Here is a 13564-nt window from a genome sequence, read left to right as displayed (position 1 = left end):
TAATCAAGCATCACATTAAGAGTATCCCAACTTGGTCTTGCCTAATCCTCGCAGTTCTGTTCGGGTAGGTTTTAGTAACTTGCCCTTATCAATTTCCACTTCCACCTCTGTGAAAAGACAATAGGAAGTGATGGGAGAGGTGAGGGGTGGGGGGTGGGAGGTGGGCTGGGGTTCCTGCGGGGTTCCTGGCTGCACTGCTTTTCTACACTCCCAGGCAGTAAGTGCCTTTTCCAAGGACATCAATGCAAGCCTGAATAAGAAAAATAATTTCTCCCTCCTAAGCCATGGCACATCAGCTGTAGAAAAATACCAGTACGGGAAGCTGTCTTCGGGAGAGCCTCAATGAGCTCATACTGTCTAGACACATTACCCCCCAACTTGCCCTTCAAGTTCTACTTCAGTTTGATAAAGCTGTAAATTCAACAATGCACAAAACGTCAGAGTCAGTTTCAGGCCTATGTATGTTTGGCTCCCTTCCCTGAGGAGTTACTGAGATTTCAAACATCTGAGACATTACCTGCAGGACTGAAGGGCTCTCTAAATACTCACAGATTCTGCAATAATGTGTAGGCTTTTGAACTGAATGATGTTGAATTCAGAGAGGTGACAGAATTTATTAAATTGGATAAAGTGAAAATTGTAGCCTGTAATGGTAAAAACACTGCTCCAGTACCACAGAATGAATAGGGAGAAATGGCTTTTTAATGACATCCTTTTATCGTTCATGGTTTTTTGAAGAAAAGCATAGAAAACATAAAAAAAAAATGTATCCTAGCATTGAGGAAATGACTATACTGTGCTGTACTATCAGATAATTCCAGTAGAAAGAAGCTTATCACTCTGTACCCTCTTATATTACCTTTATTATACAGCATGAAGAAGAATTTTTGTTAAAATGACAAATCAAACATTGTTGCCTTCCTAAGACCATTCTTTAATAAATTCATTTTAAAACTAAAAAAAAAAAAAGTGATGAGGATTCCTGCCTGGGCAATATGACACACCATAATTACATCACAGGTTTGTGGAAATACTTTGAGTCCCCCCAAATACTTTGAGTTCCCTCCTTTAAAATTAGATTTTAAACCCTAGGCCACAAGAATCAATGGTACTGTCTGAGAAACTCTGAGTGAAGCCTGTTGACACAAGTGCATTTGAAAGTTCAAAACACCAACAGATTTGTACTCTCTGTTTAGAAAGAAAGGAGGGAGGAGGAAAAATATCTACCTCCCAGTTTTTATAAAGTTTAGGTTAAATTTATACTTATTCTTTTTTGCTGTTGCTGTTTTTTAATTGCTTTATTAACTTTACATTTTTCCATGCAAATGGTGAAACTCTACTGTTGACAGAAACTTAAGAGTGCCACGGCAATCTCCAATTATAAGCTGGTAACACAGAACCCACCTGACACTTAGAAATTACATAAGGTTCACAGCCAACGTATCAGTAAAGGTTTATCAGGAAAATGCAAGGAAAAAGAGGACCACAGTGGGAATCACACTATTAATCTCACGGAACATGGCAGGAGTCGAGGCCAAAGGCAACATTCCTCATGGTAGTCAGGGTGATTAGAGAGCTTCCCCATAAGGATACACAGACACTTCCTCAGCTGCAGCTCCCTTAGTTTTCTCATCTCTGCTTTGAATATTTCCATATCATCTCTATCTCCATCATCATTGGGTATGGTCCGTTGGAAATTAGGGGCAAGCTGGCAAGCCTGTCCTCCTCTGTTATTTCCTGCTGGCTGGTGGCCCTAGCCCCTGCCCTAAGGACAGTCTTCCTCTCCATTCTGCATGGGCTGTTCCCTTCCTTTGTTTTCTGGGCCTATCCTCAGTGTCTCCTGCTCCTCTGATTCTCACAAGTGCCCTGCCACACCACTTAATCCTGCAGACCTGATCCTCTTCCCCTGGCCTGATGGCAGCCCGCTGTGCACAGAGCAGTAGGGAGCTGGTACCCAGATAGGAGTCTGTGCTTATTTTTTATACTTATTTCTATCTTGGAGAGCTAAGATAAATTAATTGAAATTTCTAAGACTTCTTACTGGAAATGCCAATGAATTTTCTGTAAGAGTCAGAGGTTTGTTTTCATAATTATCTTTATGGGTTTGTTTCACCTTACAACTATATCTTTGTTATAGAAAACTAAATGCGTTACAATGTAGGTCCTCTCCAAAGTTGTAAAGTAGGTCATAGGAAGATGGATTTGCTCACTAACCCTATGATAACTAACCTGCTGAGCATAACTGCATATTATAATGCATGCAAACAAAATATCAAAACTGGGAAGTTTCTTTTTATATTAAAAAAAACCCCAAAACGAAACCCAAAGTCCCCAAGTGACATACGAGGCCCTACAGGGTCTAGTGTCCTGCCACCACCTCTTCGCCCTTATCTCCCTGCTGCCCTGGTCCAGCTGTCCTGACCTCCCTGCTGGTCCTTTAACACATCAGACATGGTCCTGCCTTTGTACCTTTGGACTTGCTGTTCTATTGGCTTAGAAAAGCCTCTCCCCCAAATTAAGGGTCTGATTTGCTCCCTTACTTCATTCAAGTTTGTTATCACTTCTTCATTTCAATTTATTATCACTTATCACTCCTTCAGGGCGACCTTCAAATTATCTCATCTAAAATTGACCCACCCACCCCATGCTCACATCTATTATCTTCTATTCTTTGGTTTGCCTTTTCTTCCCCATAACACAAATCACCATCTGATACTTTATTATATACCTGTTGATTGTTGATTGCTGGTTTCCCCTACCAGAATGTAAGCTCCATGAAAGTGAATCTTGGTTTTGTTTACTGCTGTATCCCCAGCACTAGAACAATGCCTGGTGCCCAGCAGGTACTCAGTAAATGAATGAGGTGAAACTAATCAAAAGATCTGGGTTCCATGACAGGAAAGAGCTTGCACTGGGAACTCTGTACCAGGTAGTTTAGGAGCTACAGATCATAGGGCCAGACATGACCTTGAAATCCCTGGGGATTCACAGAAACCTTGGGGTGAGTACCAGACTTTCGAAAGGAGTGGAACTCTAACGGACACCTGTCTCATACACACATCGTCTTATTTCATCTTAGTATCACAACAGATGAGGAAATTGAAGATCAGAAAGGTGAGGTGACTTACCCAAAGATTTTCAGCTAAGTAGCAGGGCCGGAATCTGAAATCAGCTCTATCTGACTCTAGAAACAATGTTCTTTCCAAGACACCACACGGCTGAGGAGAAAGTTTGGCAAAGAGTATTTGTTCAGTTAAGTAACTGTTGAAGGAATGAAAAAATGCTTCATAGAGAAGGTGATTGTTCATTTGGTCTTTTTTGAGATCAAACAGAGTTATGGAGAGACCAAAAGCAAACCAAGAGAAAGAAGAAGCTTGGACAGACCGTTTTAAGATTAGGCAGTGAGGTGAAGGGCTGTCCAGGGAACACTGAGTATCTCAGCTTAGCTGGGTCTTAAAGTGTTGAAGGAGCATTTGGGAAGATCAGGTCTCCAAGGACCTGAATGTGAAAGATCTTGACTGCTTGGTTATGGAATTTGAGCTTTACCACAAGACAATAGGGAGCATTAAGCTGTAATACGGTCAGACAGTGCTCTAGGAAGTCATTCTGGGTTGAAAAAGCATCTTTTGTAATAGTCTATGTGGGACGAGGGAGCCTGCTGGGCTGCCGTCTATGGGGTCACATAGAGTCGGACACGACTGAAGTGACTGAGCAGCAGGAGCAGCAGCTGTGAAGGGTTATTGCCAAAGAAACCAGTTCTCTCAATCCATGAGAAATTGAGGTTAAAATCAGCCCCGACCTACACATTCACACAATAGCCACTAGTTGGCAGCAATGTTCCAAGAAATCAGTGAGCCAGCCCCCGCAAGCAGCAGCTTCCTCAGCCAACTCCTTGGGCTGTCCTGGGATATGGTGGAACACAGAGTAAGTGGGGGATCAGTCTTTGTGGAGGGAACCCCAAAGGCACATAGGGCAAGGAGTATGTGGAGGTCAGAGGACAGAGTGATCAATGCCTGAAGGATGGTTGCGGTGGGGCAGGGGTAGGGGATGGGGGCTGGAGGCAGTGGAGAAAGAGGAGTCTACATCTGAGAGCTAGAAACATTGCAAACGGCCTCGAGTTTCCAGGCTAAGAAAGCTGAATGTTACCCTGAGGGAAATGGGAGCTCAGGAAGGGTTTTAAGTAGAAGAGAAACATGCCGAGATTTGCCTTTTAGAAAGATTACAAAGATTGCTGTGTGGAGAATGAAGGGAAAGAGACAGGAAGTAAAGAGAGCAGCGAGGAGGTGCCGCAGTGATCTCTGTAGAGAAGAGTGGTCTGAACCAGGGCCAGCAATGTCAGTGGACAGAACAGGTCAGATTTGTAAGAGACTTGCATAAAAACTATAGAATGAGAAAGAGGGCATCAAAATGTAGTTTTCACAAAAGAGAACTCTCCCCATTAAGAACTCATTCTGAATTGTTGGATTTTCTCCCTAAAACTGCATTGGGAGAACCCAGATCGTGGAACTTCTTTTAGGTCTAAATTCACTCAGCAATTCTCATCAGTCTGTGGTGGGAACTGGCAACCAAGGAATGATTTAGCAGTTGCCTCCCCAGTCTGGGGGAATAAGTCAACTCCTGTACAGCGTCGAGGGGGCTTTGCTGAAGGAAATACTGGACGCTGTGGGGTCCAGCGGGGGAACCTGATTCAGGGGTCCAGGGAGAATAGGCTTTTGAGCCTGAGATATCAGATAAAGGTTCTCACAAAACTGTAAGCTAAGCACTGGAAAAGAAGGGAGTTTGGGAGGAGCCCCGTTACCTATTTACCCCTTTTCGTCACAAGGCGTCACCTTTTGTGCTATAAGGTATCCCAGGTGAGCTACATTCCTCAGGATGCCAGCGCTAACCCAGCCACGGTCGCCAGCTCTTAGAGCAAACGCACCTCCCTGAAGACAGAGAACCACAGAGTCCCTAACATGGTCCTGGACCACCGCCCGGAGCAGCCAGGCTGTGATTGGTGGGAACCTGAGGCCCGCCCCTCACCAGCCCAACATTGCAGTAGTGATTGGTGAAGACACTGCGTAGCCCCGCCCTCCCCGCGAGTAGACAATGGAGGCTAACCACGTGGGTGCGCGAGTGCCCAGCCGGCCCTGAAGCACCAGTGTTAGGCGTCTATGGGGAAGATGAAAGATCGCCCTGGCACCAAATCTTCTACACTCGCGATGGATTGCGGCCTCTAGAGAACAGGCGGCAAGGGACCAGAAACTGTGCCTCCTAAAGAATTGTGGACCCAGGCTGGGGCGGGCCGGAACTCCAGGCGCCTGCGTGCACCTCGCAGTTTGGGAAATGGTGGCATCCAGCACGTTGGTGCAAGCCTTGTGAAGGGCGGGAACCCGGGAGTGGATTCTCGGACCTTTTCAAACAAGGTCTGGAGCCCTGGGCTGTGGCGGGGCTAGAGTGTTTCCGAGCTCTGCCCTGCTCTGCCCTATTTCGGCGCCATCTGCTTTGCATCCCTAAGTTCTGGCCGCTCGTGCCTCTTCGGCCCTAACCCCACCCCGAGTCCTTCCATCCGGTGGGACAGCCAGTGTCACCATAGGTTTTTAAGAGCCCTGAGTGCACACCTGGCAGCAGGGGTCACCCCTGCGAACTATCCTTTCAACAGAAGACTTTTGAGGACATGGACATGTGATAAGTCCTCCTTCAACACACCTGGCCCCTGCCCTTCATCGGTTCACCACCCTGCCCCCATGCTCAGGCAAAGCACACCCCTTCTCTGAACTTCCCTCTTTGTGAGATGATGGCTAACTCTTCAGATTCTTTATACCTAATGATAATACAGATAGGCACTGCCAACTAGGATGTACTTTTTCCCTTCTTGCCCTCTCCTTACAACCCCTCTTCATGCCAAGCAGATTTCAGTTTCACCTGTGTGCAGTTATGAAAGCTTCCACAGCTATATCCGCCGCCACCCCCCCTCCCCCCAACTCCCCACAAGATTTTGTCAGATGAACCTCTAGGGACAAATATCTTTGATGCTTCTATTTCATTAACTGTCTTCTGACTACCTGCTTTGTGCCAAGGACTGTATTTAGTACTGGAGACCCAGAAGAATCAAATTGACTTCTTTCTGTGAAATTGAGGCTAGTGGACGAAATAGAACTTGTGATAAAGATATGGTACCACAGGAAAGAAACAAAGTGCTCTTGAAATTCAGGGATTGGGAGAAGGGCATGAAAAATCTTTTCAGAGTGTGCAGTAGCCTATAAGCTGTATCATACAGGGTATTCTGAATTAAATAGATGGAAAAAGGCAGCTTAACAGCTCACTCGGCCCATGCAGTGAACATGGTTCATTGAAGGGGATGGGAGTTTGAGGGGAGGACTGAGGTATAGCGTAGGGGGTGTGCAGTATAATTTTTCTTTTTTTTTTTTTTGCCACACCGTGTGGCTTGCAGGATCTTAGTTACCCTGACCGAGGACTGAACCTGGGCCACCACAGTGAAAGCATCAGGGAATTCCTGCAGTATAACTTAAAAGCAGGGGTTTTAGCATATTTACTGTGAAACTTCCGGCACCTTAACCTCTTTGAGCCTGTCAAACATAGAGATAGTACCTACCTCACTTTCAAGATAATGCATATCAAGGCCTGAGCATCAAGGTCAGCACATAGCTGTCATTCTTTTGAATACCAGCTATCATTTGTGAAGAAAAATGGGAATGCCATAAATGCCACCATTTTCAGGTAATCTCTAGGTAATAGAGATCAAATAGATTTTTAAGCAGTAGAAGTTGTTTACCAACGGTGCTTGGAAATAACTGGATCTTGGAGTCAGAAAGTCTGAAGCTGTTCTAAGAATGGCTTCTCTCCCATTCCCATCCAAATCTGCCTACCCTCAATCCACACACATTTCAAAACCACGTTTCTAAAAACCAGCCATTTATATCTGCTTAGGTAAGTTACAGAGGGAGTAAGGTGGTGTATTTACAAGTTGGTTTGTCCAGATATACTATAACTTAGTGTCTGTATTTAATATTGACAACCAAAAAATATAAATATCTTCTAACTATACACAGCAGGGCAGAAGTGCCCAGGTCTTCTTGAATAGTGAGTTCTCAGTTTCCCATGGCCCTCCTCCTCTCATGGTGATCATCTGGCCCTCAGTGCAAAGGAGACTAGCACCTGGCAGCGCAGTCTGGCCCTTCCCCTCTCCTCCCTGCACTCCAGTGCTCCCAACTGGTCTCAGGCAAGGGAAGATTAATTTGAGTGGTTGGGTAGGAAGAGACGGGAATAGGCAAAACCTAACGGAGCCTGACCCCTAGGTTTGGGAGACCCAGGCCCACAGAAGGGGTGGCCATAGCCACCTCTTGGGGTAGAAGACTCATAGTTTGCAGTTTGATTAGTGTGTCCTTAGGTCATAGGTCCGGCCCTACAGATTAGCTTGGCAAAGAAGGCAAGTGTCTAGGCAGGGCTTGGTCCCCACCCTCAGGCACTGAGCCATTTAGGGTGAAGCCAGGGATGTGGGTGAAGGAGACTCTGGCTGATAAAAAAATAATAACAAAATCAGTAATAAAAAATTATAAAACCTGTTGCTTGTCTGAATAGATCTGAGCAACAGTCTTTTGTTAAAATCCTGGAGCCGTTAATGTCCTGAATATTCTTCTGGACATCACTGCTGGCTGAAGGAAGGAGCCCCAGGCCCGGGTCTGCGGAGATCTATCAGTTTGAGAGTCTCATCCAGCTGCCTGCGCTCTGAGAGATCCTTGGGCCACTGGGAGCAGACCGGGCTGGCGGTGTGGGGCACCTCACACTTGGGAATCAGCTCCCAGGGGGTGGAACAGCTCCTCAGGTGTCTTGTCACTTTGGCTTGCTCCTCCCTGTCGGAAGCCAGAAGCAATCTCATCGAAGGTCCGGCCTTTTGTCTCGGGAACTTTGAAGTAGGTGAAGATGAAGAACAGAACCAGGAGCACGGTGAAGATGATGAAGACATAGGGTCCGCACAGTTGCTGAAAGACACATAGAAACACTTGGTTGGAGACCTGACCCTACATCTTGCCCTTAGGATGGATGATCTCTTTACCTTTGGGTCCTTGATCTGAAAAAGGGAACACCCACCTATAACCCAGGACTCTGCTGCACCTGGCATGTGGTAGAAGCAGATTCTGATGGCAGAACAGAATAGACAATTCAAAGCTAAGGGAAGAACCCTGGAGTGGAGGTCAGGGTTCTGAGCCCATAACCTGGCCTTCTGAGCCTGTTTCCTCCCCAGTGTGATTCCAATAAGAACACCAGGGACAGCATTTTGCACAGCACTATGGGGTCCTGTGTGCAGGAGAGAAACGCTGAAGTGTGGGGACTCTGGGGTTCTTACCTCCACATACTGGAAGCACATGCCCACAATGAAATTCGAGGTCCAGTTGGAGAAGCCGGCAACAGCAATGGCAGCGGGGCGAGGGCCCTGGCTGAAGAGTTCAGCCACAATGAACCATGGGATGGGGCCTGGGCCCACTTCGAAAAAGGCCACAAAGCCAAAGATGGCCACGATGCTCAGGTAGGACATCCAGGGCAGTTGCTCCTGTTGAGGATGAGAGAGGGAAGGAAAGTTAGGCTGGGCTGCGCTGGGTCCTCAGAGGAAACCAACTCCAGGGGTAGCCTAGGGCAGGCTAAGAACTCTGGCAGGCAGGAGGCCTCGGGCTGGCCCTGGATTTGCTGTGTGACTTAGGTACCGGGGCCAGGTCTCAGTGTTCTCATCTGAACAAAACAGGTGAAGCCCTGCATGGTGGTTGTGAGCTTGCGACTGCCTCCAGGAACGGTCACGTAGTTGCATGCAGGAGATGCTAAAAAGAGGTCCCCGTGGTCCCCGGCTTTGGCTGTGGAGCAGTCTGCTTATGGCTGGAGGATGTGGAAGAACATTCCTGGGGGTGGCTGTCAGAGGCTTGTAAGGTACCCAGCTCAGGACCAGCATTGGGCAGGCATGAAGTTCCACAGAGAGCCATTCTCGAGGAGACCACAGCAGAAGAGTTATATGGTTTTGTTCCAGATCCCAGATCCCCTGCTTATCACCTGGGGCATGCTGGGCCTCTCAGTCGTTAATGTACTCTCTAAGCCTCGGTGCAGCTGTAAAATGAGTGTCCTGGTGTTCTCCTTGCCCAAACACTGGATAAGCGAGTGGTGTGTGAAGTGCCTGGGATAAGGTTATCATAGAGGTTATAGTCACAGGCTTGGGGCCAGCAGACCTGAGGTCGATTCCTGGCTTTATCTGCTGCACTATGAACCTCACCAGGAAAGCGGTGGGGGGACCTTTCCTCACTGGAGAAGTGGAAATATTGACTGAACTACTCCTGCGCGTCCTGAGGACTGAGTGAGATAAGGCATGTTTCCACGCCTCTGTGGTAAGGAGGGCATTGCTTTCTAGGGCTGTTTACAAGAAGAATTGGGGCTGTGGAGGAAGACTTTGCAGAGCAGCTCCAGGAGCAAGGGAACTTGCAGGGCTGGAGGTGTGGTGGTGAGAAAGCACCTGGCAGGGAGGAGCTGGTTCAGATAAGAGTGGAAAGAGACAGCCCAAGGAAGCTGAGGGTCTGGCCCAAGCCTGGGGCTGTGGGTGGGGCAGAACGAGGGGGAGGGCAGCCCCACCTGGGGTCTGGATGCCGCCGGCCAGCCTGGGGCTGAGATGAGCACCTTGGGATGCCCACATGAGCTTCCCCCTCCTCTCCCCCTCCCCCCTGCTGCCTGCCCGCCGCCACCCCCCCTCACCCCCAGAGCACGGCAACTCACCAGCAGCGCCAGCGCGATGGTCATGAGCACCGCACAGCCAGCCATGCCGGCCAGGCCTATGAGGTGCAGGGTCCGCCGGCCGGCTCGCTCCACCACAAACAGCTGTGGGCACAGAGTGCGTCAGTGCCTCCCCTCCTGGTGCCCCTCTGAACACACCCCTTCCTCCAGGAGGGTCCCCCCAAGTGCTGGGAAAGCCACAGGACCCTGCAGAGATGGAGTGGCAGATGGATCGCCTCTTCCTGGGGCGGGGTTCGGGGACTACCTAGGATCCCAGGGGGTGAGAGCTGCCTGTGAGAGTCAGACAGCTGAGCATTCCGGCTGTGGCTTTGGGCCAGCCGTTGCACTTCTCTGAACATCAGTGTCAACTGTTTGATCCCAGTAATGAACCTGACAAGTTGTTGAAGATGAAATGAGAGGGCACTTAGGGAGCACGTGATGCCTGCCTAGCTCGCAGTAAAGACTGCTGTCTGGTCACGAGGCCCCGAGGCCCTGAGACCACAGGCTGGACCCCAGCTGCTGGCTGGCTGTGGGCAACGACACGGAAGACTCACCGACACGACAGTGAAGGCTGTGTTGACGATGCCGGAGCCGATGGTGGCATACACGGGCTGCTGCACCCCCGCCTTCTCGAAGATGCTTGTGGAGTAATAGAAAACCTACGGGACACAGAGGCAGTCGGGGCTCAGCGGGGTGCTATGGCTCTTCCCCGGCCTCCGTCCCAGTGGGGGCAGGACACACGGTCAGTAAAGCATGAAGAGGGCACTGCCCCAGGGCCCTTCTGAGTTTGGGCTCTAAAGGAGAGCTGCTCCTCTGGCAGGGGTCCGTCTGCTGTTTCAGGTGTGGGATCTGTCCACAGCACGCCTCGGGCTCCAGGGATTGGCGGGGGGCACAGGAGAGGGCGGGTACGGGGCACTCACAGCGTTGATGCCGGACAGCTGCTGGGAGAGCTGCAGCACCACGGCAATGAGGATGGGCTGGCGGTAGGCGGCCGAGCGGAACAGCTCCAGGATGGTGACCTTCTTCTCTCGCATCATCTGCCGGCTCTCCTCCTTCATCTCCTGCAGGTCGCGGGTCACGTCCGCGGTCCCACGCAGCTTCTTCAGCACTGAGGGGGCCGGAGGGAAGGCGGGGGCGGCTCAGCGCGGGGAGGAGGCCGGGGCCGGGGGCGGGGAGGGGCAGGGCCCGCCGTACCGCTCTTGGCCCGGTTCTCCTCGTTGCGGTTAATGAGCAGGAAGCGGGGGCTCTCGGGGCAGAAGGGCAGCAGGACGCACTGCAACAGGGCCGGGATGAAGATGACGCTCAGCAGCAGGGGCCACAGTTCCTGGTTGCCCATGATGGAGTCCAGGCCGAACACCTGGGGGAGGCAGGGCCGGAGCAGCGGCTGTGAGGCATCGGCTCAGGGCTCGCTCCTGCTCCGCTCGCCCAGGGGCCTTTCCCCGCTTCAGAGAGAGGGCTCTAGTTCTGAGTCTAGCTGTGCCACTAATGTCAGGCTTAACTTCTCTGAGGGGACTCCCTCATAGCTCGGTTGGTAAAGAATCCGCCTGCAATGCAGGAGACCCCGGTTCGATTCCTGGGTCAGGAAGATCTGCTGGAGAAGGGATAGGCTACCCACTCCAGTATTCTTGGGCTTCCCTTGTGGCTCAGCTGGTAAAGAATCTGCCTGCAATGCAGGAGACCTGGGTTTGATCCCTGGGTTGGGAAGATCCCCAGGAGAAGGGAAAGGCTACCCACTCCAGTATTTTGGCCTGGAGAATTCCATGGACTGCATAGTCCATGGGGTCACAAGGAGTCGGACCCAACTGAGTGACTTTCACTTTCACTTAACATCTCTGAACCTTGGTTTCCTCATCTGTGACAAGGGGGAAGCAGGACCTGCTTAACAGCATTGGGGGTGGGGGTGGGGGTGGGGCCCGGTGGGATAAGATAGCAGGATGGCAAATGTGTCTGGCAGGGGGCAGGGGGACTGCTACTCTGCCACAAGATGATTTGGGAATGGAGAAGGGAGAGCCCTGAGAGAGAGGAGTGCGTACATATATACAGCTATCAGGGCCCGGAGGTGTGAGAGAGATGGCATGTTGAGAAACCAGTAGGCTGCCTGGTGCTTGGGTCCCCAGGGTGAGAAGAAAGGATGCAAGGCTACCTGGGCGGGGATGAGAAGGGCCAAGGCAACTGGACTTGCTCTCCCACCAGGAATGGGGAAGCGGGGAGAGTGATGAACGTGGTGTGTTCTTGGGACCTGTGCCTCGGATGTGTCCACGAGGCTGTGCTCTGCAGGGCTGCGGAAGGCTGGGCAAGGAGTCGAATCTGTACACACACCCAGGGGACGGAGCCATGGGTGGGTGCTTACCTGGGCGATGAGGATGCCGACGACGATGCCTAGCTGGTGCAGGGTGCCCAGGGCCCCCCGAAGCTCCGTGGGGGACACCTCCCCCACGTACATGGGCACAAAGCCAGTGGTCAGGCCGCAGTACACACCGATGATGAAGCGACCCAGGATCAGCATCTCAAAGGACTTGCCCAGTTTTGAGAAGCCCATGAGCACAGCGGACACGAAGGCCAGCAGGTTCATCATCAGCATTGAATTCCGCCTGGAGGGGGCAGGTGAGGAATGGAGGAGGTCACAGGTCAGGCAGGTCCCTGGAGACCCCTGGAAACCCCAGGGGCTGGGTCATAGATAATTCCCTAGGACAGGCAGGGAGGGCCCCCTCACCCCAACTCCAAGCTGGGACTCCATGGGCAGGGCCAGAACCCCTTCTGCTCACCGGCCGAAACGGTTAACAAAAAGGCCCACGGAGAAGGAACCAATCATGCCTCCCACCGAGAAGATGGCCACCGACAGGGACCAGAGCGTGGTCAGTGTGGCGGGCGGGATGGGCTCCCCATAGCGCTGCATCCACGTCTGGTTGTAGAACTCTTCAATCACCTGCAGGAGAAGCAGCAGCCTGGTGGGTGAGGCCAGGACCCAGGCGTCCTCTTCTCTCACACGCCTCCTCAAAGAGGACCATTTTACCCCAGGATGCTGGAAGGGGCCCAGGGCCCCAGCACCAGGCCCAGCCCCTGGTCCCTCCCCTTCTGTGGGCTTCGGTCCCCCCACCCCCACCTCCTCATGAGAAACAAGGGGCTGGACTCTGCCTGCCAGGGAGAGTGGTGCCAGCTCTCACACCTCCCCCAGGTGCAGGTTCCAGGGCCCTGCGGTTTCCGGTGCTCAACAGGACTTTCTGGGGACGATGGCAGGTGACCAGCACTGGGAGTTCAGGCCATGCAGAGGGGCTCAGAGACAGCGCTTCTGCCTGCATGCCCCCTTTTCCTTCAAGGTGCCTAAGGCCACTGGCCACTCTGGCTCTCTCCCCAGCCCCCCTTCCTGGGGAGGAAATACAGCTGAACAGAGGCCCTGGGAGGAAGGGGAGAGCAGGCTCACTTTGCACGCAGGGCCTGGTGTAAGCACCTTGCGCCCAAATGCTCGTGACACCCAGCTGCTGCTCTCTATCCACCAGGCCCAGCCCCTCCCGGCTGGCCTGGGAGACCCCCCCGAAGGGCCCACGGCCTCGTCCTCTCCCAGCTGAGCAGCTGGGAGGTTCGGGGAAAAGCTACAAACAAGGAAGCAGTTCCAGGAACTGGAGACACCTGTCCTAGAGCAGGCCCGCCCGCTGGCCCTGCCGCCACCAAGGGGAGGGCCTGGCCGCTCAGGCCCAGGATATGGCAGGCGGGCAGCACCGGTTCCGCCTGCGCTCACTCACTCTACTCTCAGCTGACGCAGATACGTGCCCAGTGCCTCAAGACGGGCCAGACCCGCCCAGCCACGTGTGGAGCTGGG

General features: G+C 51.8%; 1 protein-coding gene across 2 annotated transcripts in view; it reads right to left on the bottom strand.

Moving 5' to 3' along the window:
- Positions 1-853: 853 nt before the first annotated feature.
- The window catches only part of SLC2A1 (solute carrier family 2 member 1), a 34046-nt gene continuing 21335 nt past the window's right edge, over positions 854-13564 (bottom strand). The window contains exons 1-9 of one of the 2 annotated variants that reach the window (XM_052636591.1): positions 12914-13116; positions 12513-12673; positions 12098-12338; positions 10942-11104; positions 10668-10855; positions 10302-10406; positions 9751-9852; positions 8348-8551; positions 854-7982 (exon numbers count right to left, since the gene is read on the bottom strand). In XM_052636591.1, coding sequence (XP_052492551.1) covers positions 7782-7982; positions 8348-8551; positions 9751-9852; positions 10302-10406; positions 10668-10855; positions 10942-11104; positions 12098-12338; positions 12513-12643 — 1335 coding nt within the window. In that variant the 5' untranslated portion in view covers positions 12644-12673; positions 12914-13116 and the 3' untranslated portion in view covers positions 854-7781. Of the gene's footprint in view, positions 7983-8347; positions 8552-9750; positions 9853-10301; positions 10407-10667; positions 10856-10941; positions 11105-12097; positions 12339-12512; positions 12674-12913; positions 13117-13564 lie in introns of those variants that run through there. The other variant, XM_052636590.1, reaches the window with a different exon arrangement.

This window comes from Budorcas taxicolor, chromosome 3 (assembly GCF_023091745.1).
Source record: "Budorcas taxicolor isolate Tak-1 chromosome 3, Takin1.1, whole genome shotgun sequence".
Classification (NCBI taxonomy): domain Eukaryota; kingdom Metazoa; phylum Chordata; class Mammalia; order Artiodactyla; family Bovidae; genus Budorcas; species Budorcas taxicolor.
The sequence above is the reverse complement of the archived record's forward strand: the minus strand, read 5'-3'. Positions and strand labels throughout refer to the sequence as shown.